This window comes from Carassius carassius, chromosome 29, assembly GCF_963082965.1.
Source record: "Carassius carassius chromosome 29, fCarCar2.1, whole genome shotgun sequence".
Taxonomy (NCBI): domain Eukaryota; kingdom Metazoa; phylum Chordata; class Actinopteri; order Cypriniformes; family Cyprinidae; genus Carassius; species Carassius carassius.
This window is the reverse complement of record NC_081783.1, coordinates 474670-499186: the sequence shown is the minus strand read 5'-3', so window position 1 is coordinate 499186 and position 24517 is coordinate 474670. Positions and strand designations below refer to the sequence as shown.

The following is a 24517-nucleotide window of genomic DNA, read 5'->3' as shown; positions in this document are numbered from 1 at the left end:
AATTAACATGGAAGGCCCTGGAAAAGGGCACTCCCATTACAGTAATCAAAATATCTCTTGACTCTTAGGATCTGTGTCAACTTTTAGTCTACTTTTGTAAGGTTGAGACCATTGTACCTGTCGCCCTGAGACCATTCAAATGACACCAAACATGACTGTAAATATCACTTGCATTAATGTAGAATATTATACTATTGGCAATTCTGAGTGAAAATAAGTGGAGGGAGTGTGATAATGAGGTGTGAACTGCTAGGTGTGGTGCATCTCCGATGGCACTGTTACTTATGCAGGAGGGTATTCAAGAGAGTGTTTAAATGTTAATTATCAGGAAGGTCCTTTGTTTTCTTAGGAAGAAGTCGCCCCTTAGTTCAGATTGTCTGACTCCAGCTTTACAGTTTTGAAAGGGAAAAATCTAAGCATCCGAAAAAAAGCATGCCTGGTGTTGAGTCTTCTAGTTAATTGTCAAGTTATTTATAAAAGAGGTTCGTACAACGACGTAATCGGTGACTGTCTTTATTTAGCAACTCGGTACAACAGCCATCCGCTAGTGTGCTCGAACATAACATAACATCCAACATCCACTAACCACGCCTCCTATACAGACGTCACCTCCTGTTACTTCCAAAACTATTACACTATTATTCCATAATACCACATCTCCCTTTCTTGGGTGGACTACCTTTGTCTCTGCAGGTCTTAAGGGGTTTATTCTGCCCTTTTGCTGGAAGACCTGTCCCTGATTCAAGCACACAAAACAGAAATAAATAACTTACACATTACCATACTCTGAACTATTACTTTAGCAGGCTGTGTTCTTCAAAACTTAAACTTTCAGGTTTTAGGCAAATGTAAACAGTAAAGCAGAACAATTTCACAATCACATTCCACTCTTCTTCTTTTTTTTCACAAATCAAGTCTCTGCGGCTTTCTAACCTCTCTCCCACACCTGGTCCGCACAGTCTCTGTGGTGGGACCCTCTCTGCTGGGTGATGTTACCACTGGTGGAGCTGGCTCTGGTGATGTTGTCACTGGTGGATTTTCTCCCACCAGTGGCTTATCAGCGTCGCTTACCCCACTGTTGGTCTGCAGTGGCACCAAGTGATGCCGGTTCCTCCTCAGTGTCCCCTGAGGCACCTGGACGATATAAGAGTGAGGGGTGTTGTGTGTAGATAGCACAGTGCCCTGGACTCGTGCATCGGTGATCCACACATCCTCCCCAGGTACGAGTGGCTCTAGATTTCTTGCGCCGTGTCTCTTGTTGAAGAATTTTGCGTCGTTCCCCCTCTTTTCCCTTTCTTTGGCCTCCAGCACGTTGTAATCGGGCAGAACTGGATTCAGCAGGGTTGGAAGGGCAGGAACTGTAGTGCGGAGGCGCCGCCCCATCAACAGCTCGGCTGGGCTATAGCCGTTCTGTAGAGGGGTTGCTCTGTAGGCCAGCAAAGCAAGGTATGGGTCTGATGCCTTTGTTAGCAGGTTTTTCACAGTTTGTACAGCACGTTCCGCCTCCCCATTGCTTTGGGGAAACTTGGGGCTGCTCGTGATGTGCACAAAGCCATAGTCTGCTGCAAAGGCTTTAGAGTGGCTACCAGAGAACTGGGGGCCATTGTCACTTTTAAGGAATTCACAAATCCCATGATGAGAAAATATGGATTTCAGGTGCACCACCACATCTGTGGACCTTGTGGGTGACAGCAGGGCAGTTTCCACATACCTTGAGAAATAATCTACTACTAGTAGATAGGTCTTGCCTTTCAGCATGAACAGGTCAGCTCCCAAAGTTTGCCAAGGCCTGTCCGGCATCTCCGTTGGTATCAACGACTCTTTGACGTTCTTTCTCTCCTGAATGCAGGTTCTACATTTCAGTACCATGTCATTCAGCTGGCTACTGAGCCCTGGCCACCATACTGTCTGTTTGGCCCGGCCTCTACATTTTGTCACCCCCAGGTGTCCCTCATGTAGTCTCTGTAGCACATTCCCTTGTAAGGCGAATGGGATGACAAGCCTTGTGCCCCGCAGCAGCAGTCCATGATGCACAGTCAGCACTGCTCTATCAGGCCAGTAATGTCTCAGCGCTCCCTGCAATTGGCTTTTGTCAGGCCAGCCGTCTGTGCAGTACTCCATCAGTGCAGAGCATGTGCTGTCTGCCTGTAGGTGCTCGCGTAAGCTGCTCAGATAATCTCCACTGACAGGAATGTTGCTGATGACAGAGTCTACATAGATGTTGGTGTCCTCTAGTAGGCTTGTATCTGTGTTTGCTCTTGCGGTTCTTAGAGGAGCACGCAACAAGGTGTCGGCTGTCCACAGGCTTTTGCCAGGGACATGATTGACTGAATAATTGTACCTCATGAGTCGCATTTTAAATCTTTGGAATCTTGGTGGGAGGTCATCCAGGGCCTTCCCGCCCAGCAGACTCACTAATGGCTTATGGTCAGTTTCCAGCTCGAATGGTCTTCCCAGGATGAAACAGCTGAACCTTTCACAAGCCCACGTTGCAGCTAATGCCTCCTTCTCTACTTGAGCATAGCGCTGCTCTGTTGGTGTCATTGACCTGGACGCATATGCCACAGATGACCACCTGGCATCGCTCTTCTGCAACAGGACTGCACCCAGGCCAAAAGAAGAGGCATCAGCCGAGATTTTTAGTGCACTGTTTGGGTTGTATAGTGCAAGCACTGGTGTGGATGACAGCTCTGTTTTTAACTGGTCAAAGGAGGCCTGCTGTTCTGTCCCCCAGTACCAGTGGTTCTTTTTGGACAGTAGGTCTCTTAGCACCTTGTCTTTTTCGGCCAGGTTAGGCGAGAAGCGGCCCAGCTGATTGACCATGCCCAGAAAACTTCTGAGTTCGCTGACATTTTTGGGTGCGTCCATCTCTTGCACAGCTCTCGTCTTCTCCAGATCTGGCTTCACTCCATCTGCTGAAATCACATGACCCAGGAATTTGACTGTATGGCGTGTGAGCTCACATTTGTCCATGTTGATGCCTTTTGTGCCTTCTCTAACACCTTATGTAGCCGCACATCATGCTCGTCCTGCGTCTGTCCCCAGACCAGGATGTCATCCATGTGACACAGTACTCCCTCCAGGCCACCTGTCACTTCTGTCATCATCATCCTTTGAAAGTGCTCGGGGGCTGAAGCTATGCCAAAGGGTAACCGGTTGAAATAATAGCGCCCAAAGGGATGATGAAGGTGGTGTATTTGGCACACTCTTTTGTCAATGGTACTTGCCAAAAACCCATATTGGCATCTAATTTGTTAAATACTGTTGCGCCAGCTAGCATGCCCAGAGTGTGTTCAACAGGAGGCAGGATAAACTTTTCTCTGCAAACTAATTCGTTCATCCTTGTGAAATCCACACAAATGCGGACAGTACCTGCTTTTTTTCACAGCATCTGCAGCAGGGCATTCTGATTTTCCATGTGACGGCATTTTCCCACATCTATAACAGGCCTTTGAACCTTGCTGTGGCCGTGCATTAGGTTTATATTTGCCTGGTGTTTGTGCTTGTGGTTGAGGCTTTGAGGGAAATTTGGGTTTTCTGTAATTGTTAGCATGCACAACATCAACCTTGGAGCATTTGCTAGCACCGCCATTTTCTCCTCTTAAGTCACACTGCTGTCGTCTAACTTCTTCAAACTGCCGTGTTTTTGTTATAGCAGTTTCAAGTGTTATGTCTCTGTCTAGCTGTAGCTTTTCGAACAATGAGACGTTTCTCAGCCCGACCACTAACCTGTGGCGTATCAGCTCCTTTTGTAACTGTCCATAATTGCAATGTTCAGCTAATCCGTATAGAGCAGTGATAAAGGAATCCACCGTTTCTCCCGGCAGTTGCACACGCTGATTGAACTTGGCTCTTTCATATATTACATTCTTTTTAGGCACCAAAAATGCATCAAAGCCTTCGCTTCGATGAAGCCTTCACATCTTCGGCTTCATCGCCCATACAATACACTAACGTGTTTACCTGGTTTTCTTCCGAGGTTGCGTTTAAATTGCTTGCAAGCCGAAAGCGGTCAAATCTCCTAATCCAACACTCCCATTCATGAGGCTTAGTAAAATCGAATGGCTCTGGAGGTTGTATTGTGAACATAGCAGTTGGTGTAGGTTGCGCCATATCTGCCGGCTCGTTTCCCATTCCTCCGCCAAACGATAACGTTACACTTTTCTTTTCCTCTTCCGCTTACAAGTCTTCCCGTTCTGACACCATGTCAAGTTATTTATAAAAGAGGTTCGTACAACGACGTAATCGGTGACTGTCTTTATTTAGCAACTCGGTACAACAGCCATCCGCTAGTGTGCTCGAACATAACATAACATCCAACATCCGCTAACCACGCCTCCTATACAGACGTCACCTCCTGTTACTTCCAAAACTATTACACTATTATTCCATAATACCACATTAATCTGATTCATTCGGAACGCAATGTATCCCCAAAATCACCAGTTTGGTTAAGAATTCAAAGCATTGGCTCTAGAATTCACTTCCTCTTTGGTCTAGTGGTGCCAAACTCTGGGTCATGGCACTAAAGATGTAGCCATCTCTCTCTCTCTCTCTCTCTCTCTCTCTCTCTCTCTCTCTTTCTCTGTCTCTTTATCTCTCTCTGTCTCTCTCTCTCTCTCTTTCTCTCTCTATCTCTCTTCCTCTTGCTCCGTATGCTAACTGGCCTCTAGCACCGCCTGTGTTGTGTGTTTTTGTGGGTGGTGGTAGAGAGGAGATGCAGACACAGAAGGGTAGGATCGTGGCTTGACCGTTTATTCCACAGCACGGCATTAATAGTGTTGATATCATGAACTCACTTAAGTTTCAAACTAATAAAGTACATTTCAATGCACGTTCAATTCAATAATAATCTCTTGCTGCTTATATCATCATAAATATCTTTGCATCAGCCCCCCCATTTTAATCACTTTTTGTCAATTTTAATATAAGCTAACCGATCTTTAGATTAAATCATCATTGGTAGCATGATTTATTGTAATGCTTTTTTCCTTAATTGGGCGGAACAAACATGGAAAACTTGTTACTTGTTCATATGGCAATATATGGTGAAAATTCATATTTGGGTCATTTATTCCAAGATGTAGGCTAGAATATGTAACTGCGTAGTACAGTAAATATCCACACCATTAGATTCATCCATGCTGGAGCGCGCGGAATAACAATCCAAGATTATTCCACAAAAAGCTCAAATTCCGGGTTTTTAAGGAGAGATGGCGACAAAGAGGAAAAACTTACGGCCACTTTTTATTGCAGCTTTAATTATCTACTTTATTTAACCTTCTGAAGAAAACATGTAATTCTTTATCTTATAATCAAGCTTCCACACTGTAAAATTTGTTGGTCATTTTAAAAGAGCTTCACATTTTTCCATTTCTATGTTTTTTCATTTATATGTCTTTTTTATTTATATAAACAATAAATTTACAACCTGAATTCTGGAAATGTTGAGATGTATTTTAAATTAGAAAAAGATGAAAATTAAAAGACTTTCAAATCACAGGAGCCAATAATTTTTCACAATAGAACATAGAGAACATATTAAATGTTTAAACTGAAAAATTGTATACTTTTATCCATTAAATGAGTTCATTTCAAATTTGGTGCCTGCTACAGGTCCCAAAAAAGGTGATATGGGTGCAACAAAGGGCTGAAAAAGCAAGATATTTTGAAAAGATTCAGCTGGGAGAACATCTAGCAAATAATGAAGTTAATTGACATCAGTTCTGTAACATGATTAGCTATGAAATTGGGGAAGCTTGGGGAAGTTGTGGCCTAGTGGTTAGAGAGTTTGACTCCTAACCCTAGGGTTGTGGGTTCGAGTCTCGGGACAGCTATACCACGACTGAGGTGCCCTTGAGCAAGCCACTGAACCCCCAACTGCTCCCAGGGCGCCGCAGCATAAATGCTGCCGACTGCTTCGGGTGTGTGTTCACTGCTGTGTGTGCACTTCTGATGGTATGGGGGTGTATAATCAGCGGTTCTCAATTCCAGTCCTCTCACCCCACTGCTCTGCATATTTTGCATCTCTCTTTATTTACACACCTGATTCAGATAATCAGCTCATTAGACTTGAACTCCGTACATGAACTGTTCCCATTGTTCATTGCTCCCTTACGTTCAAAAAGAACAAACGTCTGAAGCGCTAAAAGAAATGTACAAAATGTGCAGAGCAGTGGGGCGCGAGGACTGGAATTGGGAACCGCTGGTATAAGTGCATACGGTATGGACAGCTTCCATGTTTTAGAAGGCACTATGAATGCTGAAAGGTATATAAAGGTTTTAGAGCAGCATGTGCTCCGCTCCAGACGTTGTCTATTTCAGGGAAGGCCTTGTGTATTTCATCAGGATAATGCAAAACCAAATACTGCAGCTATTTCAACAGCATGGCTTCATAGTAAAAGAGTATAGTGCTGGATTGACCTGGCTGCAGTCAAGATCCATCACCTATAGAGAACATTTGGCCCATCATTAAACAAAAAATATGACCACGGACTCTTCAGCAGCTGGAAACCTATATCAGGAAAGAATGGAAACAAATTCAAACACCAAAACTCCAGAAACTCATAACCTAAAATTTCTGTTTAAACATTTGCTATACATCTATGTTCTAATGTGTATAAAATATTGGCTCATGTGATTTGAAATTCTTTTACTTTTTAATTTTATTCAAATAAAAAAAAAACTTTCCAACATTTTCAGAATTCAGGTTGTTAAAATTAGATTATGCAGACCTATTCACACACACAAAATAGTGTAGAAACAGTTTTCACTAAGATTGAAATGTTAGAGAGTCGAACTTTGCTGAGTATCTCAATTAAAAGCAAATACCTCCGTCTGGAACTGTGTGTAACCTCCTTTTTTTCCACACTTACATCTCACTTCTTTTCTTATCGCTCTCTCCACCTTCACTCAAACCGAGAGCTCCCTCTAGAGGCTAACTCAGAACACCACATAGCCCTCTCTCTTAAGAACAAATATACTATAGCAGTGGTTTTCAACCTGTGGTCGCGGTGGTATTGCAGGTGGGCCGCCAATTATTTTCTTTTCATTTACAGTCCATTTTAGGGCTGTGCGATTAAAAGAAATCGTCACAAAATCACGATTTGAGCGTGTGCGATTTCCAAATCCTTTTATAGCACAATTTTCCGCGGCCCTGACCTCCCGTAGTATGCTATCCGATCCAATCAGAATGCATTGCACCTAGCGCAAGAACAGAACAGACTGGGCATATGCCTAACTCCAGGTTCACACACTGTCTGTGATGCGCCCTTTTTCAAAGGCCATGTTAACGGATCAGAGCGTTCACACTGCACGCGGTAAAAGGCTAGAAATAAAAACGTGCGAAAATAATTAATATCTAACACATGAGCATAGAGAGAGTTGTGAGTGCACAGGACGCAGTTTAAGTGAGAGGAGACACGTTTTAAGTACACACACTCTCTCCGCGCAGAGCAGCGTGTATCTGAGCAAGCACGTCTGGTTTTGTGACAGAGCAAAGGAAATCTGTGTGCGAACAGAAAGATTGGCACTCGTGCATTATTTTAATGTGCTTTCGCGTTATATTTATGCGCTCTCGCTGCTGACCACATACACATACTGTATACACACTGTAAACACCTGAGGCACTGCTACAATTAATGAGCTCTATGTACAATGCATGGCAAAAAAGAAAAAATAGTCCCTGGACACGGGATTTTTTTTTTTTGTTTGTTTTTTTGCCAATAGTCTATACATTTTGTTACATCTTTACTATAGTGATAATTTTGACTTATGTCTGTTCTAGAGACGTTACAACTTTTTGATAAAGCTCTAATTGGTTTTCTTTTGGAAATATGTTTCAAATTAATCCTGAATGCATTTATGACTGTAAAAGCATATCGGTGTGTGTCACAATCACAAAATTGATCAAAGAAATCGCGATTGTTTTTTTTTTTTTTTTTTTGTCCCACTCAGATGCATCCACAGGCTCGATCACATCCTGTTGTACAAGCTTCTGTAATTCCTTGGACACCTCGTCGCTAACTGAGAAAGGTAACCGCCTCAGTGTCTGCTGCACAGGCTGAATACCAGGCCGAACATGAACATGGTGCACAAATCCTCTTGCACATCCCAGCCTGTTTTCTGACTTTGCATCTAAAGCTAAGGCAGTATGTGTGCACTGGTCCGTACTGACCTGACCATCACAGAGTTGTAAGCACAGTCCAGTAAAGAGGTCTCTGCCTAGCACAGCTGATCCCTTTTGAACAATGTATAAGTATGTGGTAGTGCAATGGCCTCCATACGAGATGCTGGCTGGCAGTCATCCTTTCACTTCAATTGCATCGCCCCCAAAACTAACAAGACTGAGTTTTGGTGGTGAAAGGGGTGCTTGACAGAAAGATCCAGTGTAAATGGACATGGGTAATATGGACACTGCCGATCCCGTGTCCACCATTAACTGAATGTCCCATGTTTGTCCTGTGCTTGCACATATCTGTACTGTGCACATTATTTTGCCACAGTCATGAGGAGAATGTTCAATATTTTACATAGTCACTTCAGGTACTGTAATTTCACTCACCCGTTTGTTTCCGCGGCATATCTTTGCAAAATGTCCTGTTTTGTTACAGTTCCTGCACACCGCATTCTTTGCCGGGCTTTCGGGAAAATTAGCTGAGTGCTGCTCAGATCCGCAACGATAGCAAGTACGTGCACGGGTAAATTTTGGAGGTCCCCGCGAGGCGTTGATTTTACTTTTGCTCCGTCGAACCGTGTTATGTTGTTGCACTGATTGTACTGAACTGGCAGATGACGCAATCATTGCTTTTGCCTCCGCTGTTGCAGTTTCAATTTGCCGGGTGACAGTCTCAGCTTTCTTAAGGTCAAGTGGCACTTGAGGTTGGGGAGAAAAATGACGTACGAAAATACTCTCTTCCACCTTTAAATACCACGACTGAGGTGAGACCCTATCCCATTTACTCCCTCAATTCAAAATCATTTATTAGTTTGTAATTTAAAGGTGTTCTCAGTTCATCTGAATGATGCACAACACTGACATGAACAGAACAGGCACTATAAAGACTCCATGCACTGCATTACACTGTGTGTGTGTGTGTGTGTGTGTGTGTGTGTGTGTGTGTGAGAGAGAGAGACTCTCTCTCTCTCTCTCGCACACACACAGAGTTTCTCTCTCACACACACACACAGAGTTTCCCAAAATCACATGATTCCTCTTTTTCTGGTTCTGTTTTTGAGATGTGTAAAAAAAAAAAAAAGCATCTTCCTCATTCATGCTCCTGTAGAGTCTCCCCCCCCCCCCCTCTCTCAGAAACCAGAAAAACCAGAAAAAGAGGAATCATGTGATTTCGGGGAAAGAGAAGCTGCAGTGTAGTTGAGCTGTTGTGTGTTTGTGTCTCTGCATTCAAGCAGTAAAATGGAGTTTCTCAGGATGAGTTCTTGTGTCCAGTGTGTCTGGATCTCCTGAAGGATCCAGTGACTAGTTCCTGTGGACACAGTTACTGTAAGATCTGTATTACAGACTGCTGGGATCAGGAAGATCAGAAGAGAGTCTACAGCTGTCCTCAGTGCAGACAGACCTTCAGTCCAAGACCTGCTTTAGCTAGAAACACCATGCTGGCTGAAGTGGTGGAGAAACTGAAGAAGACCAGACTCTCTGCTGACTGTTACGCTGGAGCTGGAGATGTGCAATGTGACGTCTGTACTGGAAGAAAATACAAAGCCGTCAAGTCCTGTCTAATGTGTCTGAACTCTTACTGTCAGAATCACCTCGAACAACATGAGAGTTGGTTTAATGGAAAGAGACACAATCTGACTGATGCCACTGGACGACTGCAGGAGATGATCTGCCAGAAACATGAGAAGATCCTCGAGGTTTTCTGTCGCACTGACCAGGAATGTATATGTGTGCTGTGTATGGATGACCATAAAAACCATGACACTGTATCAGCATTGAAGAGTGAATTTAATTGACAACTTCAATCTTTTCTGGGGCCATAGACAATTGTTTAAACCTAATGGCCTCCACCCAAACAAACTTGGTGCTAGAGTGTTCAATGACAATATCTACTTTTCCCTCCGTCATCCTTCAACAGATTGTGTCAATCCATTCAGTACACACACACCGGGTCCAAGTCATCATGTGGTTGACATATCCCACAAGGACACTGATAACTCCATGCAGCCAAAACAAGCACTGCTGATAGACACTATCCTGGCTAAGCCCTGCCCACAGAGCTCCTCACAGACAGACTTTGATGTATCAAAACATCCCATCTCACCAGACACATTATCCCTCTCTCCAGCATATCCACTTCTGTGCTTTTCACAGAAAATGGAGGAATTGGTGTATGCTGGGACTAAACACTCTCACTCATTTGCTGCAAGCACGCAGATATCAACAAAAAAACGGCAAGCCCCTCAACCAACCAAAGCCTGTGGGCCCTGCTCCTGTGAGAGCTCTCCAAACACTGCCACAACGACAGGGCCCAAACCCTCTATCTGCTGAAGGTGAACCAAAAACAACTGATAGCAGCACTCAGTGATATGTGTCGGGTCCCCGCTATAATAACAGCAACATTCACAAATGACTACAGTACAAGCGGGAACTCAGTGTGCCTGTAACTTTATCTATTTCAGTATTATCTCTTGATAGAAAGTCTAAGGCCTTTTCAAGCCGAAGGGCAAACTCATCTAATCTGTGACCTATTATGCATCAAACTAAGATTGATGTAAAAACACAAAGCACTGCCATCGTATCCAGACCAGATGCTGGATCAGCACCTAGAAAGGACCTCTACATCCCTGAAAGACAGCGGAGACCAGGACAACTAGAGCCCCAGATACAGATCCCCTGTAAAGACCTTGTCTCAGAGGAGCACCAGGACAAGACCACAGGAAACAGATGATTCTTCTGCACAATCTGACTTTGCTGCAGCCTGGAATTGAACTACTGGTTTCGTCTGGTCAGAGGAGAACTGACCCCCAACTGAGCCTGGTTTCTCCCAAGGTTTTTTTCTCCATTCTGTCACCGATGGAGTTTCGGTTCCTTGCCGCTGTCGCCTCTGGCTTGCTTAGTTGGGGTCACTTCATCTACAGCGATATCGTTGACTTGATTGCAAATAAATGCACAGACACTATTTAACTGAACAGAGATGACATAACTGAATCCAATGATGAACTGCCTTTAACTATCATTTTTGCATTATTGACACTGTTTTCCTAATGAATGTTGTTCAGTTGCTTTGACGCAATGTATTTTGTTTAAAGCGCTATATAAATAAAGGTGACATTGACATTGACATTGACATCAAGCTAGCACTTTTAAACATTCACTCACTAAAAAATGAATCATTTCTAATCAATGACTTTATAACCACAAACACAAAAATTTATAATCTGGATTTTATGTTTCTAAATGAAACATGGCTAGAAGACAGCTGCAGTGCAACAGTCCTCAATGAAGCAGCCCCTCCTAACTTCACTTACATGAGTGTCTGCAGGACTGTTAGGAGAGGTGGAAGTGTAGCTGCTCTATTTAAAGATGTCTATCAATGCAAGCAAGTGTCATTTGGTCAGTACTTGTCTTTTGAATATCTAGAGATTGTGCTGAAAGGTGCTCCACGCATTCTGTTTATTATTATTTACGGGCCTCCAAAAGACTCTCCAGCCTTTGTTGAAGAGGTCACAGAAATGTTATCAATGATTTCCTCAGAGTTTGACTGTTTTGCTATTGCAGGGGATTTTAATATTCACATAGACAATGCAGAAAACAAAACTACAAAATAAATGAAAATGGTTCTAAACACTTTTGACTTGACTCAGCATGTGCATGGACCCACACACAAAGGTGGACACACTCTGGATCTAATCATCAGTAAGGGTCTAAACATTTCATCCACTGTTATTAAGGACATAGCACTATCTGATCACTTCTGTATTTTCTTTGATATTTTGATCTCTGCTACAACTGACTCTAGATCAGTCTCTGTCAGAAGGAGATGCATTAACGGGAACACAAGTGTACTATTTATGGAGGCTATATCTTTAACACCAAGCATTTCTGCAGACTCTGTTGATATTCTCCTTGATTCCTTCAACTCAAAAGTTAAGAATGTTATTGATGATATTGCTCCAATAATAGTCAGTAAGAAAACAAACAGACAGAAATCAGTTTGGAGAAGATCAACAGCAGTTTAGACTATGAAAAGACAATGCAGAAAAGCCGAGCGGATGTGGCGGAAGACAAAACTTGAAATTAACTATAGTATCTATAAAGACAGCCTTAATGCTTTTAGTGTGAAACTAGCCACAGCTAGACAGAATTTATTCTCAAACCTTATAAACAGTAACTTAAATAACACTCGTACTCTTTTTGCCACTGTTGAGAGACTGACAAACCCCCCAAGTCAGATTCCCAGTGAAATGCTCTCAGACAGCAAATGCAATGAGTTTGCATCCTTCTTTTCTGAGAAGATCATCAATATCAGGAAGGCGATAGGCACATCCTTAAGTAATGCAGAGGTCAGACAGATTTAGCCAAAATATCAAAAAGATACTATGTCTATTTTTGAAGCAATTGATAGCAAAATTCTGGAAGACAGTGCAGCACCTAAAATCGTCAACCTGTTGTCTTGACACACTTCCCACATCTTTTTTCAAAAGTGTGCTTAACTGCTTAGAAGCAGATCTTTTAGAAGTGGTGAACACCTCACTTCTCTTTGGGACATTTCCAAACTCCTTAAAAACTGCAGTTGTTAAGCCCCTCCTGAAAAAGAGCAATCTTGATAACACAATTTTGAGCAATTTTAGACCAATATCTAATCTTCCTTTTATAGGCAAAATTATAGAAAAGGTAGTTTTTAATCAGCTGAACAAATACTTAAACTCAAATGGATACCAGGACGATTTTCAATCTGGTTTTTGACCGCATCACAGTACAGAGACAGCACTCATTAAGATAATAACTTATATTCGCTTAAATTGTGACTCTGGCAAAATATCGGTGCTGGTATTGCTAGATCTCAGTGCTGCGTTTGACACTGTCGATCAAAACATACTACTAGAGAGACTGGAAAACTGGGTCGGGCTTTCTGGGATGGTACTCAAATAGTTCAGGTCATACTTAGAAGGGAGAGGCTATTATGTGAGTCTAGGAGAGCATAAGTCTAAGTGGACGTCCATGACATGCGGAGTCCCACAAGGGTCAATTCTCGCACCGCTCTTGTTTAGCCTGTATATGGTCCCACTAAGTCAAATAATGAGAAAGAACCGCTATGCTGATGATACCCAGATTTACCTAGCCTTATCTCCAAATGAATACAGCCCCATTGACTCCCTCTGCCAATGCATTGATGAAATTAATAGTTGGATGTGCCAGAACTTTCTTCAGTTAAACAAGGAAAAAACTGAAGTCATTGCATTTGGAAACAAAGATGAAATTTTCAAGGTGAATGCATACCTTGACTCTAGGGGTCAAACAACTAAAACTCAAGTCAGGAATCTTGGTGTGATTCTGGAGACAGACCTTAGTTTCAGTAGTCATGTCAAAGCAGTAACTAAATCAGCATACTATCATTTAAAAAACATTGCCAGAATTAGATGTTTTGTTTCCAACCAAGACTTGGAGAAACTTATTCATGCCTTTATCACCAGCAGGGTGGACTATTGTAATGGGCTCCTCACCGGCCTTCCCAAAAAGACCATTAGACAGCTGCAGCTCATCCAGAACGCTGCTGCCAGGATTCTGACTAGAACCAGAAAATCTGAGTATATCAACCCAGTCCTCAGGTCCTTAAACTGGCTTCCAGTTACATTTAGGATTGATTTTAAAGTATTTTTACTCGTATATAAATCACTAAATGACCTAGGACCGAAATATATTGCAGATTTGTTCACTGAAAATAAACCTAACAGAGCACTCAGATCATTAGGATCGAGTCAGTTAGAAATACCAAGGGTTCACACAAAACAAGGGGAGTCCTCCTTTAGTTACTATGCCGTCCGCAGTTGGAATCAGCTTCCAGAAGAGATCAGATGTACTAAAACACTACTCACATTTAAATCTAGACGTAAAACTCATCTGTTTAGCTGTGCATTTATTGAATGAGCACTGTGCAATGTCCGAACTGATTGCACTATATATATATATTTTTTTAATTATTATTATTATTATTATTTTATCTAAAATCATTTTCTAACAGTTTTAAATTCATTTTAAATAAGTAAATTTTTTAAATAATTTTAAAAGTTTTTAAATTGCTTGTTTTATTCTTGTTATTATTTTTCTTCATTATTATTTTACTTTCTTTTATGTAAAGCACTTTGAATTACCATTGTGTACGAAAAATGTGCTATATAAATAAACTTGCCTTGCCTTGTGCTCCCCATGTCCTAGTTTTATCTCTTGTATGCCCATATTTGGTTTTGTTCCTTTTCCTGTTCTCGTTTAGTTAATTTAGTCCCACTTGTTTCAGTTCTCCCTGATTATGTTCACTGATTAGTTTATGATGTTCATTCTGTTCCACCTGTGTTTATTAATTACCTAGTGTACTTAAACCCTGTGTTTTCCTTAGTCTAGCATCCGGTAGTAACATTGATGTTGTGTTTTCCCTGCCTTGTGTTATCTCTGTTGGATTGTGGATCATTAAAAGATCATGTTTATTTTGACTGTTTACTCCTCATCTCTTTGCTTCCCTTGTATTATTTCATGACAGAATACCAGACCAAACAGTATGCTGCACCCCCTCTCCTCGTTTGTTTTGTCGGTTTTTAAACTTTTTTTTTGTTTTCCCTGTTTTTGCTTGCCGTGGCATGGGAGTCACCTCTTACTATTCCGTCCAAGCTCACAGTGGGTAAGTGTGGGAGTTCGGCAGGATCGCTGCGAGTACTGAGAGTCCGCCGGCCACTCATCAGTCAAGTTCGCAGGATCCTGCAAAGTCCTGCCAGCCAGCTGTGGCTAACCCAAGCCTAACGACTGCTCATCAGTCAAGTTCACCAGCTGCTATGAAGTCAAGCCCCCCAGCAACGGCTCATTCAAACCTGTCGGTCAATCTTCAGTCAAGTCTGCCGGCCGTTCATCTGTCCAATCCACTGGCTGCAGCTAACCCAAGCCCGCCAAGTCACTCATTAGTCAAGTTCACCTCTCTGAAGTCACAATGTGCTCCTGTTCCTGAGTTTAGCCCGCAGTGGGCTCCTGTTCCTGAGTTTAGCCCAAGGCGGGCTGCTACTCCAGATTTTAGCCCAAGGAGGGCTCCTGTTGCCCAGTCTGGCCCAGTGAGGGCTCCAGTCCCCAAATCCATCCCAGCGAGGGCCTGGAGATCCAAGATTCTCCCCATGAAATTTTTTGGGGGCGCTAAAGTCCCTGATCCGCCATGGCATCTTATACTACCTGACCCACCATGGCCTCCAAAGCTTCCTGTTTCCACAAGGTCTCCCAGATTGGGTACCGCTCTGAAGTCCGACCATCCCTATGTGTTACCTCTCCTGAAGTGTCCCCCCCCCCCCCGGTACATGTTATGAGGCATGTGGATGCACTTCCTGGAGGGGGAGGTAATGTCAGGCCTGTGTTTGTGTTGTATTGTGTTTTCTGTCCTCGTGCTCCCCATGTCATAGTTTTACCTCTACCGTGACCATATTTGGTTTTGTTCCTTTTCCTGTTCCCATTTAGTTAATTTAGTCCAACTTGTTTCAGTTCTCCCTGATTATGTTCTTATTAGTTTATTATGTTCATCCTGTTCCACCTGTGTTTAAATACTTAGTGTAATTAAGCCCTGTATCAGTTTCCTTAGTGAAGCGTCCAGTATTAACGTAGATGTTGTGTTCTCCCTGTCTTGTGTTACCCCTGTTGGATTGTGGATCATTAAAATATTGTTTATTTTGAAGTTTACTCCTCATTTCCTCACTTCCCTTGTGTTGTTTCATGACAACGTTCCTCTTGTGTTAATTAGACTAAGTATCTGACGCACTCCTCCCAAACTTTGTTAATATATCATTATTAGTTTTCTGTGACATTCAATATCATCTGTTTGTCCTCCAGGACCAGCTGAAAGAGATGCAGAAGACGCTCCAGCAGAGAATCCAGCAGAGAGAGAAAGATCTTCAGCAGCTGAGAGAGGCTGTGGAGTCTCATAAGGTGAGTCTGGAGAAGAAGAGAAGTTTGTCTCCGTCTCAGTTCAGACTCACTGAAGCTGAATCACTGTGTGTCCTAACAGCGCTCTGCACAGACAGCAGTGGAGGACAGTGAGAGGATCTTTACTGAGCTCATCCGCTCCATTGAGAGAAGCCGCTCTGAGCTGATACGACTGATCAGAGATCAGGAAAAGACTGCAGTGAGTCGAGCTGAAGAACGACTGGAGCGACTGGAGCAGGAGATCAATGATCTGAGGAGGAGAGACGCTGAGCTGGAGCAGCTTTCACACACACAGGATCACATCCAGTTCCTGCAGGTAACAGAGATCTAGAAGAACAAGGTCATAGTGGACCTGAGCAGATCCTGCTGTGACAAAAAACTCACAGAGAAACATTTCATGAGTGTCTTATTATATAATCATCAGTCAGACTCTCATCTGATCATCTTCTCTTACAAATGGCTTTCAGCTCTTAGGAATGATTCTTAAAATTCTTAGGAATCATTTCTCTCAGCTCTTTCTTCTGGAAGATATATTTAGCTGTCAAACACCACTAGCACCACCAACAGTTCATTAACATTTCAGCTTTTTAACTTATTTTTCCTTCTGATTTATTACGTCATGGTGAAATCAGTGAACTTTATAGTACGGATCATCAAAATTGGATCAGGTTATCAACAAATCTGATAAAAGTTATTTTAATTGTGTGTAACACATTCATGAATTTGATCATGAAGACCCCAAACATGATGTCAGGCATGATGTCAATATTAGCATTGCTTTAGCATAATGAAACAAAACCGAACCTGAGAGTGTCTTAAGGGTTCTTGTGAAGTTCAGTATCTTTAACCACTCTAAAGTTATAAATGATGGTCAGTCTATTCGTAACCTTTGTAAGGAAATTTTAGCTCTTTTCTTTTAAAGAAGAAATGAATCTAAATATTCGAATTGCTTTAATTGAACTGATTCCAAATTTAAATAGTTTATACTTCATCAAGGGTTCGTCCAGCAAACGTAAAATTCAGTATATCCTTCTATACAATTCTATTTTATTACTTCATGGATGAGCTTGGTAGCACAGGATCTGGGCAAAGTTTAATGTTAAAATACACCATATAAAACAATATTACTTTATAAATGAAACAGTAATTTATTGAGCTACGCTAAAACATGGATGCCTTGGAGTTCCCTCGTTGCCTCATTTCAGGGAATCACTGCACCTTGGATTGTTTGCAGATCTGTCATTTGGACGACGTCTTTTTGGAAAACCCTCCTGGTGACTGGTTGGTTGCCTGGTTACATAGGTGCTTTCGGAATTTCTTCTGAGAGTTTCTTTGTTTGCAAGACTTTGAAGATTCTCTGCAGTCACAAAGTTTCAACGGAGTGGTTTTGAGTTCTGGATGACAAGAAAGCTAGCAGCATGTAGAAGTAGGTAGTTCAAGCCAAGGCAAGGAGAAGGAAGTTAGTGAATTTCAGGATCTTGTCAGAGTTCAGGCATTGGGGTTTTGACCAAGTGGATTTGGTCCATCCCACAACGCAATCTTCCAATCGACCTGTTGCAAGGTGGAGCGTGCATACCTTAACATGATGCTTCAACATCACATAGGAAAATATCTTTGCAGGCTTTTGTTTAAAAGGTTAAGGTGTTAGTCGTTTTTCACTTGACTCACTTACCGCCGCATGTCTCCTCGCTCTCCCTCCCGTCGCAGACTTCACTGAACCACGCCTCCCCACCACATACCCCCACTGCCCGACTCAGGCCAGGGAGCCATCTGGCCTGCAACTCCACCACAGCCCTCTGTGGCCCCGGCCTGTGAATCACCTTGAACTTAAAAGGCTGTAAAGCTAGATACCAACAGATGATTTGCATGTTGGTATCCTTCATGCGTGGTGCAAGCAGACGGTGAACACCCACCCCAGGAGGTAGTAGCGAAGGGTGAGCACCACCCACCTGATGGCCAAACACTCCTTTTCTATGGTGCTGTACTTAGTCATAAGCTCTCAAAGAGAGAGACTAATGTACAGCACCGGGCGGTTCTCCCCCTCCGCCTCCTGGGACAGGACAGCACTCAGCCCCCTGTCTGATGCGTCAGTCTGCAACAGAAAAGGGAGAGAAAAGTTAGGAGAGTGCAGGAGCGGTCCGCCATACAGGGCAGCATTAACCTGGGTAAAAGTCTGTTGGCACTGCTCTGTCCACTGGACCATATCTGGTACTTCCCTTATAGTGAGGTCAGTCAGCAGGCTGGTGAGGTCCGAATAACCAGGAATAAACCTTCTGTAATATCCCGCCAGCCCCAGGAACCGCCTCACCTCCTTTTTGGTTTTAGGCCTGGGACAAGTTGCAATTGCTGCAGTCTTGTCAATTTGGGGACGCACCTGCCATTGACCCAAGTGGAAGCCAAGATACCTTACCTCCACCCGCCCAACTGCACACTTCTTCGGATTGGCCGTTAGCCTCGCCTGTCTCAGCTCTCCGAGGACGGCCCTCAAATGCTTCATATGCCAATCTCCACTGTAGATAATATCATCCAAGTAGGCAACGGCATAGGCAGCATGGGGACGCAGAACTCTATCCATGAGGAGCTGAAACGTGGCTGGGGCCCCGAACAAGCCAAAAGGAAGCGTCACAAATTGGTGTAATCCAAATGGTGTGGTGAAGGCTGTTTTCTCTTTGGAAATGGGAGATAAGGGGATCGGCCAATATCCTTTCGTTAAGTCAAATGTCGAATAAAAATTAGCTGTACCTAACCGATCAAGCAGCTCGTCAATCCAAGGGCATTAGATATGCGTAAAATTTCGACACTGCATTCACCCTGCGATAGTCCACACAAAACTGCACCGACCCGTCTGTTTTAGGAACAAAAACTGTCGGGCTCACCCAATCACTGTGGGACTCCTCGATTACTCCCATCCTTAGCATTGCCTAGAATAGCATTCTGCCTGAACCACATTTTTCTAGCGTTCAGGTAGCCTGTATGGCCAGCCGCGAACCACCACGCCTGGCTCTGTCTCAATATTGTGCTGAATCAGATTAGTATGACCAGGCAGGTGTGAAAACACGTCTTTAAATTCCGATCGTAAACGTATGATGTCAGTGAGCTGATGTGAATTGCCTCTGTCTGTTTGTATTAATTCATAATTGAGATTTTCTATTCGCTGTGTGACCTCATAGGGTCCTTTGCTAACAATTTGGAGCTGGTGGTTGGTAGTAATACGAGTACTTTATCTCCCGGTGCAAACACTCGAAGCTTGGTTCCCCTGTTATACAGCCAGCTTTGCCTGCCCTGAGCCTGAAGCAAATTCTCCATAGAGAGCCGCCCCAGTGTATGGAGCTTTGCTCTCAGGTCCATGACATCCTGAATTTTGTTTTTGCTATCTGAGCGTCCGTCCTCACAAGTTTCTTTTAGGACGTCTAAAACCCAATGGGGCGGGCATCCATAAAGAAGCTCGAAGGGGGAAAACCCTGTGGAGGCTTGTGGGACCCCGCGCACAACGAATAGGAGGAGTTCCAGCCATCTATCCCAATTCTTTGCATCTTCTTGCGTGAATTAATGAATCATTGTTTTCAATGTGAACCGTTTGGCCAGAACGTCTGTTTGTGGGTGATAGACGCGGGTAAGTACTGATTTAATGCCCAATAATTTGTACAATTCGGTTAATGTGCGTGACATAAACATGGTGCCCTGATCCGTGAGAATCTCTTTCGGGATTCCCACTTGGGAGATTAAACAAAACAGGGCGTCCGCCACACTCTTTGCTGAGATGTTAAGGAGCGCCACTGCTTTAGGATATCGTGTTGTGTAGTCTACGATAACTAACACAAAGCAAAGTCCCCATGCCGACCGTTCTAATGGCCCGAACAGGTCCAGGAACACCTCCGGATCGTCTGACAGCCCCATCTTAGTGAGAGACATGTGAGCAGCGGGGATGGGACTGGGGGAAGCCGTCCTCATCCGAACCTCCCGGTCCAGCAAGCTCCAGAACAGCTTGCGGTCCTCCTGCTGGGCTTGCATCATCACTTGGAACCGATGTTCCTGGTCCACCCGCAAGTTCAGCAGGGCTTGATGTTTCTCTTGATGTAGACCGGTGAGTGATGTAATGATCTCCACAAATGGCAATCCTGATGGTCCTGACGGAGTTTGCATGGTGGTGTCATTCTCCTTCCTTCCCGGGTTTTGGCACCAGTGTAATAATGTAAAGTTTGTTTTTCGGAGAAGAAAGGAGATCGGGGTCTTCTTTCTGAGTCTCATGGGTAATTTATTGTATTTTTTTAAAAAGAACAAAACAAATTGCGCCACATGAGCACACACTTCCAATCACTTTTCTATTGTACAAAACTCTGCAGCATTTCTCTTGCTGACTTCCTGCCTCCACGTCCCCATGAGTCCTCAGCTCTCTCTCTTTTTAGCTCGCTCCCGACCGGCTTATATATATCGCCTCCCCACACCAATCACTGCAATGAGAACCAGGTGTTAGTTGTTTTTCAATTAACTCACTTTCGCAGACCTCGCTGTACCACGCCTCCCTGTCACAACTGCCATAGGTTTTAAGCAATTATTCTCACTGACAGGAAACGGGTCCAGACAATCTGAGCATTTTTACCCTTTAGCTAATCATTAATGTTGTCGCAAATGGGAGAAAGGAGGCTCTTTTAGTAAAGTCCTGGAGATTCATCTGCTCTCAGAAACCAATCCATCATCACCTCATATCATGGAAAACATCATATTAGAAATGTCTTAAGAATGTATGCAGGATCATGAAAATCACACTGTTCATGTCTGTTGATTTCCACAGTCACATTCACCAACATTGCTCTCTGGACCAGGAAGGACTTCCTACAATGTAAGTCAGTAAGAAAACAAGCAGAAAAACTCAGAGTCTTCATGTTCTTCCAGTAGAAGGAGAAAGAAGAGTTTTATAAACAATTTAAATGATAGGGCTGCCCTTGACTAAATATTTTTCTGATTGACTAATAGTCATACATTTGAAGAGAATAATCGACTAATCGCATGTTTATATTAATTAACCATATAATTCTAAATAATGACTCTTTAATTACCTATAGCCTATCAGTGTTCAAGTGCACACATAAAGCTTGCCACAGAGCACTGCAGAAGTAATGATTATAAAGGCAAGTAGGGGTGACCCCAAATAGTCGACATTTTCCCTGTGTGTTAACATCAGTAATTATGTTATTCGAATGTCTGACTTGACACTTGTTAATGTATTTTTCCCCGCCCCCAAACATATGATTCAACTATCAGTCGAATATCGGCAAGATTACAAAATTCCTATTTGACTATGAAAATCCTCAGTCGGGGACAACCCTAAAGGCAGCCAAAGCATTTTGTTTTTATATATATATATATATAATTATTATTATTTTATTTTTTTTTATGTGTTGAAGTTCACAGAGACCTAGACGGCAGAAAGTGCATCCTGTTTGCTTTCATTATTTTACAAAAGCACAAAAAATACTTTATATTTGTGAGTGCACACAAATGAAAGTAGAGCTTTAACAGATTCAAAAGTAATAATTCATTATGTATTGCTCTTATCTGTATGATCAAAAATGACGAAGCATTTTAAGTTAAATGCAAATGATCACATCGGTCATGCATTGAGTGTACTACTATTCAGCTACACTCCACACAAACTCTGGAATAGCGGACATTTTTCTAGATTTATATTAGACTTAGTGATCATGTAATGATGCTACTACCTACATGTTTCTGACATACACATTTCCTAACAATGTATGTTAATGTAAACTTACATTTGCAAGGACACACACATTAAACAAACTGTGATCAGTCTTTATGTATCAGCAGAACATGGGGCAGCACTAGTAAATGATGATTTGCACAGATATCTGGTCATCTGTACTGAGACACTGATGACACACTGAACATGAAGAGTTCAGCTACATGAAAAGATCAAACAGATTCATAATTCCTGATTCTGATGTGTTTTATCTCCATCAGATTCCCGTCAGCTCACTCTGGATCCAAACACAGTGAATAATTACATCTGTCTGTCTGAGAGCAACAGAGTGATTACTGTTGGTAACAGGCCCCAGTACTATCCTGATCATCCAGAGAGATTTGATGTGAATCAGGTGTTGTGTAGAGAGAGTGTGTATGGACGCTGTTACTGGGAGATTGAGTGGAGTGGAAGTGTGTTTATATCAGTGTCATATAAGAGCATCAGCAGGAAGGGAACAGGTCATGAGTGTGTGTTTGGATACAATGATCAGTCCTGGAATTTGGACTGCTCTCCCTCCAGTTACTTATTCAGACACAATAACATAAAGACTGATCTCTCTGTGAAGTACTTCAGCAGTAGAATAGGAGTGTTTGTGGATCACAGTGCAGGAACTCTGTCCTTCTACAGCGTCTCTGACACAATGAGCCTCATCCACACAGTCCAGACCACATTCACTCAGACGCTCTATCCTGGGTTTTATGTTGGTTCTATTGAATCATCAGTAAAACTGTGTTGGTGAATAAGAATAGACTGACAAGATTCTACCCATAATGCTTTGAGCTGCATGATGAATCAGTAACAGTCTCTTTTCTCATTAAGGGGTCGTACACATATCTCGTCTTTTGCGTGCTCAAGTTCCTTATTTCAAATGTTCTTGTTTCTTCAGGCGATGAACAGAACAGCTGATCATTACAGATTATGATTATTTTTCTTTCTTGCTTTCTCAGTTGTTTTTCTCACAATGATTGTTTGATGTTTATAACACAATGCCTGTGAGTCTACTGTTGCTATAGTAACAAACCCTACCGCGTGCTCTTAGACTATATGTTGTGATATTTCAGACACATTTGCTTCACGGAGTAAGAAGCTCTACAATAAACAAATATATGCTCATCAATCATTGCTGATTTTTTTTCCCTAGAGACAGGATGCTAAAATTTTGTTTGTATAATTAACATGTAAATGATCAGAGCACGACAGGGGCCCGAAACAAAAAAAGATGGCATTAAGGGGGTTAGAGCTTGTTAATACAAATTATCCAGTTGTTACAAATATACATTTAAAATAGAAGACAGCACACTCATTACTAATTTCAGATATTATTGTAGATGTTTAAAAAGAATGGTAACACTTTAGAATACTGTTTCTTACTTACTGCATAACTAATAAGGAATTATTGAAGAACTAACAGTTGATTATTCATAAAAGACTTAACTCACTACTGTTAACTACTAAGTAAGATGTTTACTTGCCTATAATGGAAATGAAATGTGCATTTTGTTTGCTTCTAAATGTTTAACTTTTGATTATAAAATGTTTTTTAAATTAGTTTAAATCTGGGCAGTATACATGTTAAAATTTAATAAAATATGCTGTATTCATATTTTCATCTGAAATAAAGATCATAAACAAGTTGTTGTGTATTTTACAAAGTTTATTTCTTTTATAGGTTTTGTTTTAGAGTGTGCATTTGACTTGAGTCAAAATGATGTAGTAATTATTATTTACTAATAGCTTCACTTTAGAATACTGTTTCAGGTTCTAAGTTATTCCAGCAGACTTATTTGATATTTCTTTATTAATTACTAATGGGTTACCTGTATTCACTTTCCCTCAGTCATTGCCTTACATACAGGAATTGAATGAATGGATCATGTGGTATATGCTTAGGAGACACACATACAGTACTGTATATAAAATATAAAACTAAAGTAAGTTAATCCAAGGAACTGGAGTGGTGCTAGGGTCCCTATCAGAAGCTGATTTCTTACAAAACACACTCACAAAACAATTCACTAAACAGACAAAACTTCTATAAAATTGAGGGCAAGACATGAGCAGTCCAGTAAACAGACGTGGGTAGATCAACGGTGAACAATATCCAAAAGGGTAAAGGCAAAGAGAGATAATCCAGGTACACAGCAATAATCCAAGCAGGGGCAAACAGAGTCCGAAACAGCAAGACAAAAGTGTAATCCAGGCAAGAATCTGAGCACAGGAAAACAGGCAAGGCGAGACAATGACTAAACTATGAAAAACTGGAACTGGCTCCGTAAAAGTGCTATCAGTAGGAGAGCAATAAGTTTTGAAAGTGATCTAAGTGAGTGCATAGTGACTCACGATGGGTTACAGCTCTGTAATTAAAATTATTCTTAGTAGCTCTTTTGAGCTGCTTTGATTGCAGAAGTAGAGACTTTACACTGTATTTCAAGTTTCAAATAAATAAATAAATAAAAATAAAAGATCCATGAGTTTTGGTATGGGGAAAGCTTGTGTGAAAAGAACATTAAAGCATTTCAGAAACGTGTTAATTAACTGAATATTGTGTGAGAACAATATGAATTGTGTTAATGGTATGGTCACAACAGACTGATGTTGTGCTAATTGTATTCAGAGTTGTGAAA

General features: G+C 42.1%; 1 protein-coding gene across 1 annotated transcript in view; it reads left to right on the top strand.

Annotated features, from left to right (window-relative positions):
• The window catches only part of LOC132109301 (E3 ubiquitin/ISG15 ligase TRIM25-like), a 59153-nt gene extending 36147 nt beyond the window's left edge, over positions 1-23006 (top strand). The window contains exon 12 of the mRNA XM_059515311.1: positions 22112-23006. Coding sequence (XP_059371294.1) covers positions 22112-22632 — 521 coding nt within the window. The 3' untranslated portion in view covers positions 22633-23006. The remainder of the gene's footprint in view (positions 1-22111) is intronic.
• The last annotated feature ends 1511 nt before the right edge of the window (positions 23007-24517 follow it).